Below are 19144 nucleotides of genomic sequence, written 5' to 3' on the forward strand. Positions count from 1 at the left end.
GTTGCCTGAGCTGCTGAGTCACTGTTGGGACAGGGGAGGAGGGAACAGAAATGTAGTATATTGAAACTTACCCATTCTAAGAGATGCTGGGTGCATTTGTATTTTATTTTTTTCAGGCTAAATAGAATTTCCACAAGTACAGAAAAAAATCCTGTAGAAACCAAGTGTCCCTGTAACTTTTCTGAATAGCAAACTGAAATCTCAAACCATGTTATCAGCTTTCCCAGCTATGTTCTGTGAACTACAAAGCACCTCCACTATGAGGGCCAGACATTCTGTAGTCCTAATGCACTTCCAGTGCTGGGGTGATCCGGCTTCTCCTCCAAAGATACAGTACAGCAAGTGAGCGTTGTCACCCTGAGACAGGAAGTGTGTTACTGGCAGAGTGGCAGGATCTTCAGGAGAAAATAAAAGGGAAAAAAAGCCTGAATAAACAAAAGAAAACAAATGCAGCCCCCACATCTAAGAAGTGGTAATGTGCAATATATATATTACACGTGTGTTCTTGGGATTGGATACCCTTACAATGCTGTCTTTCATAAAATACCCCAAAAAGTTCCCCCAAAATATGAAGATTGACCTTCTTATGTAACAATGCCACATTCTGTACATGAGACTTCTCTGCATGAAGATCATCTTCTCAGCTCAGCATTGGAGGTGCAATTGTTCAACCCTTTCACTTCCAGAGATTTTTTGGGCATTTCTGTTTTTTTTTTTAACACGTTTAAAAAATGTATTTTAGGCCTGAAGATTAAACCCTCCGAAATATTATATATTTTCCAAAAGCAGAGACCCTGAACAAAAAAATGGTGGTGGTTCCAATATTAGGCATACAGTCATATAATATTAGCAGTGGCGTAGCGTGGGGGGTGCAGGGGGGGCGGCCGCACCGGGCGCAACATCTGGGGGGGCGCATCCGCAGTGTCACTCTGTCTGTCTGACTCTGACATACACAGTTCACACACTGTCTGCGGCTGCCTCCATCTTTAGGCTGGGAGATGTCCAGCGCGGCCGCCCTATGGCTGAAAATGGCGGGTCGGGCAGGGCTGGACTGTGCGTCACCTGTCCATTGGTGTAGGGTGGGGTGGCGTTGCTAGCCAAGCCCCGCCTATGCCCCCTCTCTTCACTGCTCAGTCAGTTTAGCAGTGAGTGAGTCAGCATCCTGGCGCTGTCACAGAGTGGGTTTTTTTTTTTTTAATCACCTGATTAGAGCCAGAGGCTCTAATAAGCTTCAAAAAAGGGTGGACGCGGGGCGCAAGCAGTGACAATAGTGAATGAAAATTCGCTATTGTCACACGGATCCTCCTCCTGGCCACCCGCTTCCTGATTGGCCGAAAGGCGAACGCATGCCATTGGCCGAGGAGGAGGCGGGAGGACTCGAGGAGATGCGGGGAACTGAGGAGAAGCCGCCGCTGCAGGTAAGTCTCTCTGCATTGAAAGGGGGCATGCTGGTCATTCTGCATTGAAAGGGGGCACGCTGGTCATTCTGCATTGAATGGGGGCACGCTGGTCATTCTGCATTGAAAGGGGGCACGTTGGTCTCGCTGAATTGAAAGGGGGCACGCTGGTCATTCTGCATTGAAAGGGGGCACGCTGGTCATTCTGCATTGAAAGGGGGCACGTTGGTCTCGCTGAATTGAAAGGGGGCACGCTGGTCATTCTGCATTGAAAGGGGGCACGCTGGTCATTCTGCATTGAAAGGGGGCACGTTGGTCTCGCTGCATTGAAAGGGGGCACGATGGTCACTCTGCATTGAAAGGGGGCACGCTGGTCATTCAAACTTGTATTTAGATGCATTTTACTTTAATTACATCAGTATTTTCATAACAAGCAATACATGTGCTTAGGGGGTAAGGGTTTCTTTAACTAATCTAGTGGAAGAGACTCGAGTGCTCAAATCCCGCGGGTCAGGGGGCGCAAATTACTTGCCTTGCCCCGGATGCTGACAACCCACGCTACGCCACTGAATATTAGCAAAACATTTCAGTATAAAATATATACCGACGTTATTTTTAGGGCACACAAATGCAATATATTACCCAAGAATTGGTGTGTGCGGACTGAGCATCATTTCTCGTGGCTTCCTTTCTGCGCTTTCTTCATACACCCAAAGATGGATCCAGTCTGGACATCTGCGCACGCGCCAGTTTATCAAGGGTGGTTGCACCAACAAATAGAAGACAAATGGTCATCTTTAAGATTCTTACATGTTTTACTTTTAACTGAATCAACAAGAATACCATTGCTCAGCAAGTAATCATCATCTTTCAAAACATGATCAAGACAAAAGGTACCGTGCATATAGGCCCTTACCCCTAATTGATATAAGAACACAAAAGATAGAGAAAAGTCGGGCTTTGCGGGCCAGTGGGAGTAGAAGGATCACTCACAAACCAATTGCTAAAAATATTTTACATTTTATTAAATTTACCTCTTAAAAAACATGGGCGTATTAGCACATGTTAACACAAACAACATAGCATAGAATAATATGAATAAAATCAAATATAGAGGAGTCATGAATGGAAATACATCCCAGAAGGGAGAAATAACCAAAAGACTGTATAGGATGGAAAGAGTAGGTCTCTGATGGAATGCGGTCAATATAGGTCCCCAGCAAGCCGACGCGTTTCACTCAAGGCTTCCTCAGGGCCTGTGAGACCATAACAGACCGGTATTTCCTTATCAATGACTCGGAAGATGACAGATTGGCGACACGGAAAAACACCAAATATTGTCCCCTTAGTATTTGTGTATAGCCTTCAATGTATACATATATTCACACATTTATTTTAGGCTAAGTGTCCAGCCTCCTGATCACCGCAGTGAGCACCGCTTATTAAGCTGAATAGGATGACACTATGTTATAGCTTGATAGTCAGGACTCTAAAGCTCAGGGCCGATCCTGGGCTGGTGCATGGGGTGCACTGCACCCAGGCGCCGCAGGAGGAGTGGCGCCGAAGCTCCGGCAGTAGCAGAGTCCTCCCCTCCTCCAGCACTAGTAATCTAACTAATTACTGTTTCCCGATGCTGTTACTATAGTGGCCAGCAGTGTAACATCCATCCGCATCCAGTGATGATTGGTGGGCAAGCAGGGGGCGGCTACAATCACAGTGAGTGGAGCTGTCAAAATCAAACATTGATGTCGGGGTGGGCGGAGCCGTATACGGGGAGGGTCCCGGGGTAAGGAAGACTTTTTAGGGCAGTATCTCTGTGTTTGAGCCATTGCCATAGAAACATTTGTAAAGGGGAGGAGTTAGTAAGATGACCACGCCCATGTGGGGGCGCCAGAAAAATTTCTGCACCCAGGCACCTGTGACCCTAGGATCGGCCCTGCTAAAGCTGTTCTGTTGTGGAAGCACGATGGTTACCACACTGGTGGCTGCACTCGATATAACCACCTATCGTTTCCTTTTCCCTTGATCAGGGCCGATGGGATGGTTTATTTGTTATATAAATGCGATTTAGACCTGCAGTCCTTACCTTATAGTCATTCATGCCAGCCAACCAATGTAGAAACCCCGAAGCAATTTCACTTCCAGTTTCCTTGGCTGCCAACATTTTTTTTTTAAAAACCCAAGGTGTTAAAAAATGCAGATTTTGCGGTTTTGACTGCTTTGAAGTGCAAAGGAGGGGTTTGGGGTCTTTATGGAGGGACCCCAGATCCCTCTATAAAGAGTACCTGTCACTGCCTATTACTGTCACAAGGGATGATTTAATTCCTTGTGACAGCAATAAAAGTGATCAGATTTTTTTTTTTTTTTAAGGGAACAGTGTAAATAAATATAAAAAAAAAAAAAAATAATAATAAAAAAAATTAAAACATTTTTTTAAAGCGCCCCTGTCTCCGCGTGCTTGCGCACAAAAGAAAACACATATGTAAGTCACACCCGCACATGTAAACAGTGTTGAACTCACACATGTTAGGTATAGTCGCGATCGTCAGAGCGAGAGCAAAAACTTTAGCAAAATACATCTTTTGTAACTCTAAATTGGTAACCGTTAAAAATGTTTAGAGCGTCGCCTATGGAGATTTTTCCAGTACCGTAGTTTGTCGCCATTCCACAAGTGTGCACAATTTTCAAAGCGTGACTTATTAGCTTTCTATTTACTCAGCGTAACATCATATTTCACAATATATGAAAAAAAAAAAATGAGCTAACTTTACTATTTAGTTTTTTTTTTTTTTAATTTAGTGTATTTTTTGCAAAAAATAATGCGTTTGAAAGACCGCTGTGTACATGCCATGTGACATAAAATTATATCATATTGCAATGAACGCCATTTTATTCTCTAGGGTCTTTGCTAAAAAAATTATATATATTGTTTTGGGGGTTCTAAGTAATTTTCTAGGAACAAATACTGATTTTAACCACTTAAGCCCCGGAAGATTTTACCCCCATTCCGACCAGGGGGTATTTTGCGATTCGGCACTGCGTGACTTTAACGGACAATTGCGCGGTCGTGCGACGCTGTACCTAAACGAATTTGGCGTCCTTTTTTTCCCACAAACAGAGCTTTCTTTTGGTGGTATTTGATCACCTGTGCGATTTTTTGATCACGCGCTATAAACAAAAAAAGAGCGTCAATTTTGCAAAAATAGCAATATTTTTCACATTTTTTTATATGAAATTCCCCAAAAAAAAATTTAAAAATCAAAATTTTTTTACTTTTTCGACCAATTTGTTTTATGCTACCTATGTTTGGTAAAAAAAATCGCAAAAAGCGTATTTTGATTGGTTTGCGCAAAAGTTATCGCGTTTACTAACAAAGGGAAAGATTTCTGTCATTTTTGTTGTTTTTTTTTTTAACGTGTAATGGCGGCGATCTGCGATTTTTTTTGCGGTACTGCGACATTGGGGCGGACAGATCGGACCCTTGACTGACATTTTTGACACTTTTGGGGTTACCAGTGACATTTCTACAGTAATCAGTGCTATATATATGCACTGTTACTGTAAAAATACACTGGTAGTGAAGGGGTTAACTTTATTTGGGAGGGAGGGGCTGTGTGTATCCCTAGGGGCGTGCTTTCTACTGTGATTGGCTGGGGCTTGAGCTGTATGGACACTGATCAACGGATCTACATACTAGATCCGAGTGATCAGTATCCTAACAGCAAGGAGAATGACAGGCAGCTTGTTTACACAGGCTGCCTGACATTCTCCCTCTCCCCCGCCGATCGCCGAGTGACCGGCGGACATCGGGTCCGCCGGTCACACGCGCGGGGGGGTCCGTGACCACGCGGGAGCGGGAGCGCGCCTCCGGGGGCGCGCGCTCGCTCCCTAGACCCTCACAAGCTAGTGACGTAGCCCTACGTCACTTTGCCTGTGAGGGGCTGACTGCCGACGTAGATCGGCGTTAGGCAGTCGGCAAGTGGTTAACTTGTAAACAATAAGTGTCAGAAATAGGCCTTGTCTTGAAGTGGTTAGGCAGAGGCCCTAGAGCCGGGATCTTCAAACGATGGCCCTCCAGTTGTTCAGGAACTACAATTCCCATCATGCCTAGTCATGTCTGTGAATGTCAGAGTTTTACAATGCCTCATGGGATGTGTAGTTCTGCAACAGCTGGAGGACCGTAGTTTGAGGATCCCTGCCCTAGAGAATAAAATGGTGGGAGCTGCAATTTTTTGTTACATGGGATTTAAACAGCGGTTTTTCGATTGCCATTTTCATTAATTTTAGTGAAAGCAAACACAATATAATACCCATTTTTGGTCAATAAAAAAAACATCATAAAAGATGATGTTACCCTAAGTAAATACAAGGCCAAGCTTCAGAGGCGTACCTAGGGTCTCCAGCGCCCTAGGCGAGGAGCTGTATCGGTACCCCCCCCCCCGAGAGAGGGTTTGACAGGGAGAGAGAGGGGGGTGACAGAGAGAGAGGGGGGGGTGACAGGGAGAGAATGAGAGGGGGTGACAGGGAGAACGAGAGGTGTCCCCTGGTCAGCTTGTCCTGGGAGTGGAGAGGAGGTTGAAGGTGCTGGTCGGCGGTATGTGCTCCTCTGAACGCCTCAGTGTACGCCCCATCCCCAGCCTGCCGTCGCTGGAGCCGATTGATGAGGTCACGGTCATGTGACCGCTGACCGGCCTCATCTGTGGGCGGAGACAGGGCCCTGGAGAGCCCGCACTGACGCAGCCTGGAGTGGACACAAGGCTCAGGATTGGAGCCACATGCTGCCTGGGGGCGCCGGGGGCTCAGGCTGTGGGGAGGGCGCAACAATCACTGCTAGCACTTCCAATGTTTTTGTGCCCCCCCCTCGGCCTGCGCCCCTGGCGGGCGCCAATCTGGCCAACCCCTTGGTACACCCCTGTCAAGCTTTAACCCTTTTTTGCAAATTTACAAAAAAATCATTTTAGGTCTGAAGATTGAATAAAGCCCCAAAACATTATATATTTTCTGAAAGCAAACACCCTAGAGAATAAAATAGTGGTAGTTCCAATTTTTTATGTTACACGATAATACCACAAAGGTCTAGGAAAGGCAAAATTTCAGTAAAAAATACACTAAAGTTCTCTTTAGGGCACACAAACACATTAAATTACCCAATTTTTCGGTAGAATATAAAAGATGAGGTTGCACCGAGTAAACGGATACCCAATGTCAAACCTTAAGTTTGTGTTTGCCCAGGAAATGACGACAAATTTTAGTACCCTATATTTTCTACAGTCAATGCTTTAAAAGCCCCCGATGGGTCATCAGTTTAGGGTTTACGGAGGAGGTCTGGTGTAGAATTATTACTCTCTCTAGCGTGTGCGTCGAGATGTAACGTGTATTGCAATTATGTTTTTAAGTGTAGGCGCCCCTGATGTGTGCATTTATATTAGTTTGTGCATATATGTGGGGATGGAGGGTCTCTAAAATTTGGAGGGGGGGGGGATTTTTATATGCTTGGATGTAACCTTCATTTTACATAATTAAAAAAAAAAATGTCTTAACTATTTTTTTCACATAGGGGATTTTTTGTTCCCTTTGTGATTCATTTTTGGTGACAGGTTCTCTTTATTGAGACATCCGAGGTCTATTTCTTTACATTCCAGAGAAACTGATAGGGGGACCCCGGAAGCAACGGGTCATAAACAAAGATGTGTGTCTGCTCAGCTCCCTCCCCCCTACCCAGCAGCATCCGCTATGCCTGTCCCGCAGAGGGGCAAGTGGATCCCGGTATACATGGTGGATTACTTTTATCTGACAGGTGTCAGTCTGCTTGTCAGATATACACACACACTCAGTGCCGGGACAAGGTCATCCAGTGCCCAGGGCAAGGATGCCAAACTGCGCCCCCCCCCCCCTTCCCTTAGGATTAGGGTCAAGGTGCCCCCCCATCCCTACAATAAACCATTGTGCCCAGGGCAACTGTCCCTTCTGCCCACCCCTTGTCCCGGCCCTGCACACACTCCCGACGGCTGCAGTGTGTATAATAACCACCTGCTCCCTGTTGTAAGCACAGCCGACCGTTCTTCTCCCTGGGATGATCACAGAGTGCCTGTGATCCTTCTATATAGGAACATATGTCTCTATGGTCATTCCATAAGGACGTCCCCCCACAGTTGGAATCACTCCCCTAGGCTCACATTTAACCCCTTGATCACCCATAATGGTAACCCCTTCCCTGCCAGTGTCATTATTACAGTAACAGTACATATTTTTAGCACTGATTACTGTAGTAATGTCACTGGTACCCCCAAAAGTGTCAAAAATGTCAGTTAGGGGTCCGATCTGTCCGCCGCAATGTCGATCTGTCCGCCGCAATGTCGCAGTCCCATAAAAAATTGCAGCTCGCCACCATTACTAGTAACAAAAAAAAAAACAATAAAAATGACATAAATCTTTCCCGTAGTTTGTAGACGCAATAACTTTTGCACAAACCAATCAATATACTCTTATTGGGATTTTTTTTTTTTTACCAAAAATATGTAGCAGAAAACAAATTGGCCTAAAATGTTAAAAAATTTAGATTTTTTTTTTGGGGGGGGAATGTCATATTGCAGAACGTGAAAAATATTGTTTTTTTTTTCAGAATTGTCACTCTTTTTTGGTTTATAACGCAAAAAATAAAAATCGCACAGGTGATCAAACACCACCAAAAGGAAGCTCTGTTTGTGGGAAAAAAGGACATCAATTTTATTTAGATACAGAGTCGCACGACCGCGCAATTGTCCGTTAAAATAACGCAGTGCCGAATCGCAAAATATGGCCTGGTCATTAACCTCCCTGGCGGTGATCCCGAGCGTGACTCTGGGTTGATTTTTTCTATCAGGAGCGGTAACCCTGAGTCACGCTCGGGGTGGATGTGCAGAGAGCGCAGCGGTGTCTCTTACCTTCTCCTGGCGATCCAGCGATGATCTCTCATTGCTGTGACCGCCAGCCGAGATCCCCGCCGCTCGTCCGTCGGTCTGATGACTTCCTGGTTCCGTTCCCTGCAGCAGCAATGCTGCATGGGAGCGGAACAAGGGAGGGAAATTCAAAAAAAAAAAAAAACGTTGCACAAAACACAAGCACATAACACATTTTATATATATATATATATATGCATATATATATACATATATGCATATATATATATATATATATATATGCATATATATATATATATATATATATATATATACATATATATGCGCACATATATATATATATATATATATATATTGGTGTATATATATATATATATATATGTATATATATATATATATATATATATATATATATATATATATATATATATATATGCATATATATATGTATATATATATATATATATATATATGCGCACACACACACATATATATATATAAAATTATATTATTGATTCAATTATAATTCATGCGTTATATATTATATATATATATATATATATATATATATATATATATATATATACACACACACATATATCTATATATAATATATAATGCATGAATTATAATCTAATCAATAATATAATTTTATTATATATATTATATATTAAATAATAAAATTATATTATTGATTTGATTATAATTCATGCGTTTGTGTTTCAAATTTATCACATCTGGGATGTCTACTAGAGTCTTGTTTTGGTCAGGTTTAAAGAGGAAGTAAACCCTCCTCTACAACTTGTACCTATAGGTAAGCCTATGATAAGACTTACCTATAGGTACTGTAAATATCTCCTAAACATGTACCGTTTAGGAGATATTTACCTTACATGCAGCCAGTGACGTCACTGGCGCATGCGCTCTGAAGGAACGGCCGATCGTGCTGTTCCTTCAGAGCCCCGTGCCGTGACTGTCGGCTCCCGCACGCGTGCGCGGGAGTGACGTCACCGCGGCTCCGGCCAATCAGATGGCCGGATGCCGCGATCCCGGAAGACGGGCGACTAGACATGTCGCCCGTCATAGAGGTGAGTGAGCGGCACGGCGGGGGCTCGTTCTGAGGTAAGTATTGCATAATGAGCTAATATGCGATGCATACTAGCTAATTATGTGTTTCTTTTGCAGGGTGTAAAAAAAAAAAAAAAAAACTCAAACGAGTTTACAACCTCTTTAACCTCCCTGGCGGTATGATTCTTTTGGATTTTAGGTGCTGAAAGCGGTACCATTATTTTAGGTGCTGAAAGCATGTAATTCTTGTGAATGAGCAGCCCAAACCAACTGTATACATTTATTATACATATTATATATATATATATGTATGTATACATATATTATGTATACATATATTATATATATATATATATATATATATATATATATATATATATATATATATAATGTATACAGTTGGTTTGGGCTGCTCATTCACAAGAATTACGTGTATATATATATATATATACGTATATATATATATATATATATATATATATATATATATATATATATACATATATATGTATATATATATATTTATATATATAATATGTGTGTGTGTGTGTATATATATATATATATATATATATATATATAATATGTGTGTGTGTGTGTGTGTATATATATATATGTATATGTGTATATATATACGTATATATATATATACTGTATATATATGTATAGTATATATATATATATATATATATATACATATATTTACATAAAAAGTACAGTAAAACTGCAGGAAAGGGCACTGGGGGGTAATGTAATGTGATTTTATTTTATTTTGAACGGTATCAGTGTGTTTGGTGCATTTTACATTCGAATTTGCCGCCGGTTCCACCCCCTGGCGGACGTCACGTCGCCGGAGACGGAAGCCGGGGCTCGCAGACGATCGGGAGGAACGCGGCACACCGCCCGCAGTCTTCGCTGGATCCCGGAGAAAAGGTAAGTAAAACCTCCTCCAGCATCCAGCGATCTTCTTAGCGCTACCCCGAGTGTGACTCGGGGTTACCGCTTTTGGCACTAAAATCTTACCCCGAGTCACACTCGGGAATACCGCTAGGAAGGTTAATAGTAATTACTAAGAATTGTAGGCCTATAATACATAACGCCAAATTTCCATGAAAAGAATTGTACCGCTTTTGGTATGTAATTCCTGACAGAATCATACCGCCAGGGAGGTTAAGAGGGAAAATCTTCCGGTCCAGAAGTGGTTAAGAAAATGTTTTTGCTTTGTAATATAGTCAGACTTATAAGATGAACCCGGGGCTCAGTGATCCATGTTTTGGATGAGAAAGCTTGATGCTGATATGCTGATAGCCTCCATTTGTCTATGTGGTGACCCCCACTACCTTTTTAGCGGGGGTCACCTGAGAGAGGTTGGTAAAGGTGACATCACAAGGATACTTGGATACACAGCGTTTGATATTTTTGGAGATTTCTTTCCCCTATATTATTTTGGACTAAATTATACTTTTTTTTTTTTTATTTAATTTTCACACTTTTTTTCGCTTTATACGCACATTATTGAGCACGTTCTTGTGTACAATTTTATGCATATTGTGTTATTTATACGTTATTATAAGCGCAAAACACATTTCCCACATATTTTGAATGAATTACTAATTAATTGAGTGTTTGCAGCTAGTTTATTGAAGTTTACTGTGAACAGATACATTGTATTTATACACATTATATATGCAAGCTGGTTAATGCTCAGGGCTCTCTCTCGCGGTCTGTCCTGTGGAATCCTGCTACTGTGTTAAATCCTATTAGTCAGGGACTAAACTGAGTTTAATTAGTAGCTCAGCCAAGCAGATGTTCTGTTTGTTTTTGCTATGGACCTTTAGTACAGGGTGTTCCTGTCTTGTGCATTGCTAACCATTTGCAGGTGAGCTTGCCTCCCTTATTGATATACACCATATTTTCAAAAGTATTGGAATGCCTGCCTTCACACGCACATGAGCTTTAATGGCATCCCAGTCTTAGTCCGTAGGGTTCAATATTGAGTTGGCCCACCCTTTACAGCTATAGCAGCTTCATCTCTTCTAGGTAGGCTGTCCACAAGGTTTAGGAGTGTGTCTATGGGAATGTTTGACCATTCCTCCAGAAGAGCATTTGTTAGGTCAGGCACTGATGTTGGATGAGAAGGCCTGCCTTACAGTCTCCGCTCTAATTCATACTAAAGGTGTTCTGTCAGGTTGTGGTCAACACTTTGTAAAGGCCAGTCAAGTTCCTCCACCCAAAACTCGCTCATCCATAACTTTATGGATGTTGCTTTGTGCACCATTTGGTGAAGGGGGGATATGGTGTGGGGTTGTTTTTCAGGGGTTGGACTTGGCCCCTTTAATTCCAGTGAAGGAAACTCTTAACCACTTTACCACCGGAGGATTTTGCTGTCTTCCGTCCAGGCCACTTTTTGCGATTCGGCACTGTGCGACTTTAACTGACAATTGCGCGGTCGTGCGACGCCGTACCCAAACAAAAAAAATTTGCGTCCTTTTTTTCCCACAAACAGAGCTTTCTTTTGGTGGTATTTGATCACCTGTGTGATTTTTACTTTTTGCGATATAAACAAAAAAAGAGCGTAAATTTTGAAAAAATAACAATATTTTTCACATTTTTTTATATGAAATTCCCTCCCCCCCCCAAAAAAAAATGTAAAAATCAAACTTTTTTAAAATTTTTGGCCAATTTGTTTTCTGCTACCTATGTTTGGTAAAAAAAATCACAATAAGCGTATTTTGATTGGTTTGCGCAAAAGTTATTGCGTTTACTAACTAAGGGAAAGATTTCTGTCATTTTTGGTGGGTTTTTTTTTAACGAGTAATGGCGGCAATCTGCGATTTTTTTTGTGGGACTGCGACATTGCGGCGGACAGATCGGACCCTTGACTGACATTTTTGACACTTTTGGGGGTACCAGTGACATTTCTATAGTAATCAGTGCTATAAATATGCACTGTTACTGTAAAAATGACACTGGCAGGGAAGGGGTTAATTTTATTGGAGAGGGAGGGGTTAATGTATGCCTGGTGCTTACTAACGTGTGTGGGGGGAGGTGACTGAGTGACACAGGGACAGATCGCAGGTTCAGCTACGCTGAACCCTGCAATCTGTCACTGTTTGTCACTGAGGAGATCCGCCCGCTCTGTTTACACAAGCGGGCGGATCTCCAAACTCGATTACCCGACGATTGGGGAAGAGCAGCGGCAATCGCCGCTGCTCCTCCCCTGGCCCGACTCCCGCTGTGAATGAATACAGTGGGAGCTAGCCTCCGTTGGCGCGCGAGCGCCGCCCACAAGGGGAGGAGTCCAGCGACGTAGTACTACGTCGCTGGACGATAACGAGCCACTGTGCCTCAGTAGAGGCACAGTGAGCAGTCGTAAAGTGGTTAAAGCGGAGTTCCGGGCACAAAAACGATATTTTTTTTTTGTGCCCGTCCGCTAGTTCTGCATAACCTGAAAAGGAATTGGATAGTTAGGTTTTTTTTTTTTTAAAACTCCCCTTGTAATTGAAGATCGTAAATACTCACCTCAGGGTACTTCCTCCCTCAGCGTCGCGGCTCCATGTCACTTCCTGTCTCGCGATGATTCCAGGGAGCTGAACGTCATCACTCCCAGGAATCAATGCAACGGCACCGGCCCCGCTCGTCACTTCCGGGCGACGCTGCATTCCCCTACTAAACAGCTTCTGGGCATGCCCAGAAGCTGTTTAGGAATGCGGCGCCGCACCGGAAGTGACGAGAGGGGCCGGTGCAGGCGCATTCTGGGACAAGAAGACGCGGAAGAAGACACAGAAGAGGACCGCGCCGGCCTTGACGTCCTTTTTTTCCCACAAACAGAGCTTTCTTTTGGTGGTATTTGATCACCTGTGCGATTTTTTGATCATGCGCTATAAACAAAAAAAGAGCGTCTATTTTGCAAAAATAACAATATTTTTCATATTTTTTATATGAAATTCCCCCAAAAAAATGTAAAAATCAAAATTTTTTACCATTTTCGGCCAATTTGTTTTATGCTACATATGTTTGGCAAAAAAATCGCAAAAAGCGTATTTTGATTGGTTTGCGCAAAAGTTATCGCGTTTACTAACAAAGGGAAAGATTTTTGTCATTTTTGGTGTTTTTTTTTTTTAACGAGTAATGGCAGCGATCTGCGTTTTTTTTTTTTGTGGTACTGAGACATTGCGGCGGACAGATCGGACCCTTGACTGACATTTTTGACACTTTTGGGGTTACCAGTGACATTACTGCAGTAATCAGTGCTATACATATGCACTGTTACTGCAAAAATGACACTGGCAGGGAAGGGGTTAACTGTATTGGAGAGGGAGGGGTTAGGTGTGTCCTAGGGGCGTGATTCTAACTGTAGTGGGACATGGCTATTGGTGTAAAACAAAGATCAACGGTCCTACATAGTAGAACCGTCTGATCTTCATTTTTACACCAGGGAGAAAGACAGGCGGCTTGTTTACATTAGCCGCCTGACTTTCTCCCTTCACCGGAGCGATCGTGAGTGACCGGCGGACGATCGGGTCCGCCGGTCACACGCACTGACTTGTCAGTGAACGAGCCGGAGCGGGTGCACGCCTCGGCGGGCACGCGCCCGCCCGCAATTGGCTCACAAGTCAGTGACAGGCGAGTCACATACCCCTACGTCACTCTGCCTGGCCGGGGCTGACCGCCGCAGTATATAGTCGTGCGGCGGTCGGCAACCGGTTAAGAATAGACCTTTTTGACCTTACTTGTATCAATATTGGTTAGATAGTTGCCATTATAGTCCAAAACAAAAGAGGGTCTTAGCTAGTTACTAGTAAATAGGGATGAAGGCAACCGCATAACCCCTCCATGTGGAAAACAATACAAACATTTCTGTAAATACATCTCTACTCCTTGGTCTTAGTAGAACTTCTTATTCTGAAAGATTTGTAGACGTTATTCCACACAAATAAAAATACTCATATATTGTAGTAAAATTTCTTTATTTAGAAATGTAAAGCCATAATTAAAAAAAAAAAACTCAAACAGGATGGTGCTTTTTCAATCACGTGTAACCAGTCATTTACAGGTATTTGCATACACATCAGGAGGCAGACATGATGGATGCATATAACCACAGATATGCTTCCAAAAAACGTGAGGCAGTCTGAAAGTATGTGGAAATTAGATGTTTTTTAAGGACATTTTAAATTAAAACTACCACAAGAGGACACAGTTTTAAATTAGAGGGGCAAAGGTTTAAAAGTAATATGAGGAAGTATTACTTTACTGAGAGAGTAGTGGATGCATGGAATAACCTTCCTGCAGAAGTGGTAGCTGCAAACACAGTGAAGGAGTTTAAGCATGCATGGGATAGGCATAAGGCTATCCTTCATATAAGATAGGGCCAGGGACTATTCATAGGATTCAGATATATTGGGCAGACTAGATGGGCCAAATGGTTCTTATCTGCCGACACATTCTATGTTTTAAAAAAATAAGTGTGTGAGTTTCATTATATTTGCCCCTTCCCAACTGGAGCACTCCATGACTCCAAAACTACACACACACCTTTTCTAAAATATCTTCTGTCTAGACAGGTCCTCTTTGCCCTTTACTTGCTCTGGTGGAATGTGGATCTCAAATGAATGCTGCAGAGAGCATGATGATGTGGTTCTGCTATTTTCAGCATACTTTTAGGACAGGGCTCAAACCCTTCACTGCCCTGGATCAGTAAAGGGCAGCACCGTCAAGTAACATGCATGGGGTTCCCCTTGATCTAACAAACACAGGTAACAGTAAAAAAAGTAATTTTCCTCTCTGTACCAGAAAAATAAATCTAGTCCCATGAACTTGTAGAAGCCTTCATTCCTGGACTTCTTGGGGTTGATTTACTAAAGGCACACAGACTGTTCACTTTGCTGGAGAATTTTTAAAAGAGCTTAGTAAATGAGGCGAAGCTCTGTTCAGGCACACTAATAGCGCCAAGTGCCATATATGAGTGCAGCAGTTGCACTAATGCTTGGCTGTCTGATATGCAGCTGTACCTGTGTTCCAGTACAGCCCGAAGCACTAAAAAAAATAAAATAAATAAAAATAAAGTGCAGGGCTGGCATGACTAGGCAGTCAGGGGAACATGGGAGTGATAGGGTTAATAATAAAAATGTTTATCAGGCTCCTACCCAATTAGGGGGCTTTTCTCTTACAGGTAGGTGGAGCCACAAGGAGGTCGTGGCAAAGGCAGCCCAATTTGCCCGGGCATTTGGCTGAGACGCGTGGGGAAGAACGTTCCCGCCGCCCACCCTAATCCTGGACTTGGTTGCATCTAGTGTTTGTATTCCTGTTTGGCGGTTGGGGTCTTTGAAAGCATTTAAAATGACCTGCTGTGTTTATCAGTTTAGGGACCCATCTAAGGTATGTAGTCACCTGTGGAATGCCAGTTAATGGGGGTTAACTGGTAGGTTAAAATGGTGAGGTATCTGCTGAATGTTGAGGTCGTCCCCGAACCGGTGTGGTGCGGCTGGGGACCGGGTAAATAGTTACACAGATACAAAAGTGGATGATTGATACTTGGTGCCTCCAAAGATCGGCAACCTCTGGTTTTATCGTTACTGTATTATTATTTTGTTTCCTGTTTTAAGGAATGTTGATTATATTCTGTTTGGTTTTAATAAACGGCCAGTACGGCCAAAAATTTTAATCCAACAATTGTGTTTGGGCATTTTTTACATAGATAGTTGGGGTAAAAGGAGTTGGGGCGGTTGGTAGATTCTAGAAGCTTTAGATGACATCTGAAGTGCATTGGTCATGAAACCTGATCCCGTTATTCCTATGTTTGACCCGGCTTTCTCTCCCCCCTTGGTCTGTATCTAGACTTTGCTTCTTGTCTCTTGCTCATCTGCCTGAACTCACGCTGCTGATCTCTGCCTGTACCCAGACTATCCTTTGCCTGCTGTGTATGCCTGCATCTGATCGTCTGTTACCAGCCTGACCATGCATCCTGTGTCTCTTCTGTTCTGCATGCAACTGCCTGGTCCCTGCTGCCTGCTGCCTGCTGCCACCAGTCCGGAATCTGCTAGCCTGCCAAACGCCTGCCATTTAACCTTCTGGTCCACCCTGGTGACACATCCACCACACGGAAGATGATCCAGGCACCCACACACCACTACGCTCTTGTGGCTGCACACATCCCTGAGGTGGTCCCTGAGCCGGGGTTGTACGAGAGGCCTTCTCTCTGCAAATCAGGCTCAGCCGTCAGGTACATGACAAGTACGTAGTACGTAGGCAATAGTAGTAATAGGGCACGTAGTAGTACGTAGTAACAGGGCAATCAGTAAACAGTATGTAGTGGCAGGGCAGTTAGTGAGCAGTATATAGTGGCAGAGTAGTCAGTGAGCGGTATGTAGTGGCAGGGTGGTTAGTGTACAGTATATAAAGTAGCAGCAGGGTGGTCAGTGAGCAATCTATAGTGGCAGAGTGCTCAGTAAGCAGGATATCAGGGCAGGGCAGTCAGTGAGCGGTATGTCAGGATAGGGAAGTCAGTGAGCAGTATGTCAGGGCATGGCCATCAGGGAGCATTATATAAGGGCAGGGGAGTCAGTGAGCGGTATATCAGGGCAGTCAGTGAGCACTATGTCAGGGCAGGGTAGTCAGTAAACAGTATGTCAGGGCAATCACTGAGCAGTATATCAGGACCGGGCAGTCAGTGAGCAGTTTGTCACGGCAGTAAGTAAATGGTATGTCAGGGCAGTCAGTGACGGGTACGTAAGAGCAGAGTAGTCAGTCAGCAGTATGTCAGGGCAGGTTAGTCAGTTAGCAGGGTCATACTTCAGTCGCTTACCCACATGGCTGCAGATAGAAGGCTTCCTGTGTTACTATCTCTGCTCCTCCTCTTTTCAATACTTCAGCTGCTAAATGAGCCAAAATGAAGCAGCCCCCTGTGTTACGACAGGAGGAAATGGCCACACCCCTGTCCCACCCATTAACTGGAGTGCCCCATCCTGTGTGCTCTGCCACGCAAACTTGGTACTGTGACAGCGCAATCTACCTGCAATAGCTACTTCTGCGGACTCCCCCACCCTATGTTGCCCCTAAGACCTCCCTCCTGGCAGCCAGAAAATCTCAGAGAGGCTATTGTGAGAGGTGGAGCCAGGGACATGTGAGCATGTGAGAGGTAGTAGATAAAGTCTCTGACCGATACTGCAGATTGAGGATAGAGATGGGGCAGAAGTGGAGTCAGCTTGTGGGGGGGGAGTGGGAAGGGCAGAATAAATTACATTATACTTCTACCACACCGTCCATAACTAAGTAACTTATTTAGGGGTGGTACGGTGGGAGTATAATGTAATCTATTTTCTACTGTAGCATTCTGGGTAGGTGCTACTATAGGGAAACTGCACCTTCAGTGCCCTTATTCCGGGACAAGTCTCGGAACAGAGGCATCACGGGACATCAGACCAGAAAGCGTGACTGTCCCGGTAGATCTGGGACAGTTGGCAAGTATGCACTAATAGCTGCCAAAAATTAAGCATTTATGAAGAAAATTTGTAGAATTATACATTTATTAACTGCACACAAAATAGTCAGATGTTTTAAAGTAGCAAGGTGAGGTTTGCAACACAACACAGAACATGTTTAGAATACATTCATATTGTCATCTAAATAAATGCAAAGTCATTTCCACATTGTCATGATTCAGTTTTACGCACGGGACAAAGCACATATTTTATGACTCACAGGACCCCGTGTGAAACCAACTGCTGTTTTAAGGTCCAATTTAATTCCTGGAGGAGCCTGGAAAGTGAAGTTTTGTAGAAGACTTACAAAGAACATAAACAATTCCATTTTGGCCAATGTCTCACCAACACAGCTTCTTCTACCTAGGAAATATAATAGATATGTTATCAGGTTATTAGAAATTAGGATTCTATACCTGCTTTGGAAAAAAGTGAGTGAAAGGCTTCCCAATAAGGATAGAAGCAATAAAACCCAAAATATAACCCTTCCACACTCTATCTGAAAAAAAAATGCTTTGGCTGGACAGGCTTATTGACTTATCTGATCGCAAGCGGGTGACTTTGCCAAAAATGTGGATGAATTAGTAATGGGTTATAAACAGAGTTTTGAGGAACTAATTTTAGGAAGTGAAACTGTATTATATGATGGTTTGAATAAATATAAAATACACTATTTGTTTATTCTGAAATTGGCAAAACGGTAGTTCTAGTGTAGCGCTACCCCCGAATGAGCCGCTGTTAATGTCCCTAGGTTCTCTCTCTCTCCGATCAGTGCAGGGCAGTGGGAACTCTGGCTCACTAAACAATCCAGGGGTGTCTTTTTGTAAGTTCATTGCTGGAAAAACTTGGGTAGAGGTTCTGGGAATAAGGCAGGTCACTTCAAAAATGGAAAAGGTTGCTAACGGAGGACACTTCTATTTTGATAGTAGCACTAGTAATTCCCAAGGGAGTTATTATCAGCTAGGATATTCTTTATGTGCATAAATGATGACTATGCACCAAAATGCTACACAAGTTATGAGGTAGTTCATGTTGCATAGCCTGAGATCAAGTAAACTCCAGCTCAAGAGAGGAGGCTTTGCTCACGTGGTCCCAAAGAGTACGCAGTCTATAGAAACAACCCCAATGGAGAAGTTTAGCGTCCAGCCCTGGATGGCTCCAGGACAAGCAGCCCCTGGGGCTCACAGACACATTCCCACACAAGGAAAGAGGAAAGAGACCTTTCCACTGACTTCCAACCTATGTAACAGGAGCCCATCTACCATCTGAGCACACCTCCTCAGGGATTGGACAGGCC

The 19144-nt window shown here is 43.4% G+C and overlaps 2 protein-coding genes across 3 annotated transcripts in view; both read right to left on the reverse strand.

Annotated features, from left to right (window-relative positions):
- Window positions 1-19144, reverse strand: part of LOC309551312 (cytochrome P450 2K4-like) — a 637235-nt gene that overhangs the window by 172305 nt on the left and 445786 nt on the right. The window lies entirely within an intron of this gene.
- Window positions 18032-19144, reverse strand: part of LOC309550372 (cytochrome P450 2C5-like) — a gene marked incomplete at both ends in the record, with an annotated part of 33750 nt that continues 32637 nt past the window's right edge. The window contains one exon of the mRNA XM_082250767.1: window positions 18032-18206. Within this exon, the coding sequence (XP_082106893.1) occupies window positions 18032-18206 (175 nt within the window). The remainder of the gene's footprint in view (window positions 18207-19144) is intronic.

This window comes from Pelophylax lessonae (genome assembly GCF_965119305.1).
Source record: "Pelophylax lessonae genome assembly, chromosome: 3".
Classification (NCBI taxonomy): Eukaryota; Metazoa; Chordata; class Amphibia; order Anura; family Ranidae; genus Pelophylax; species Pelophylax lessonae.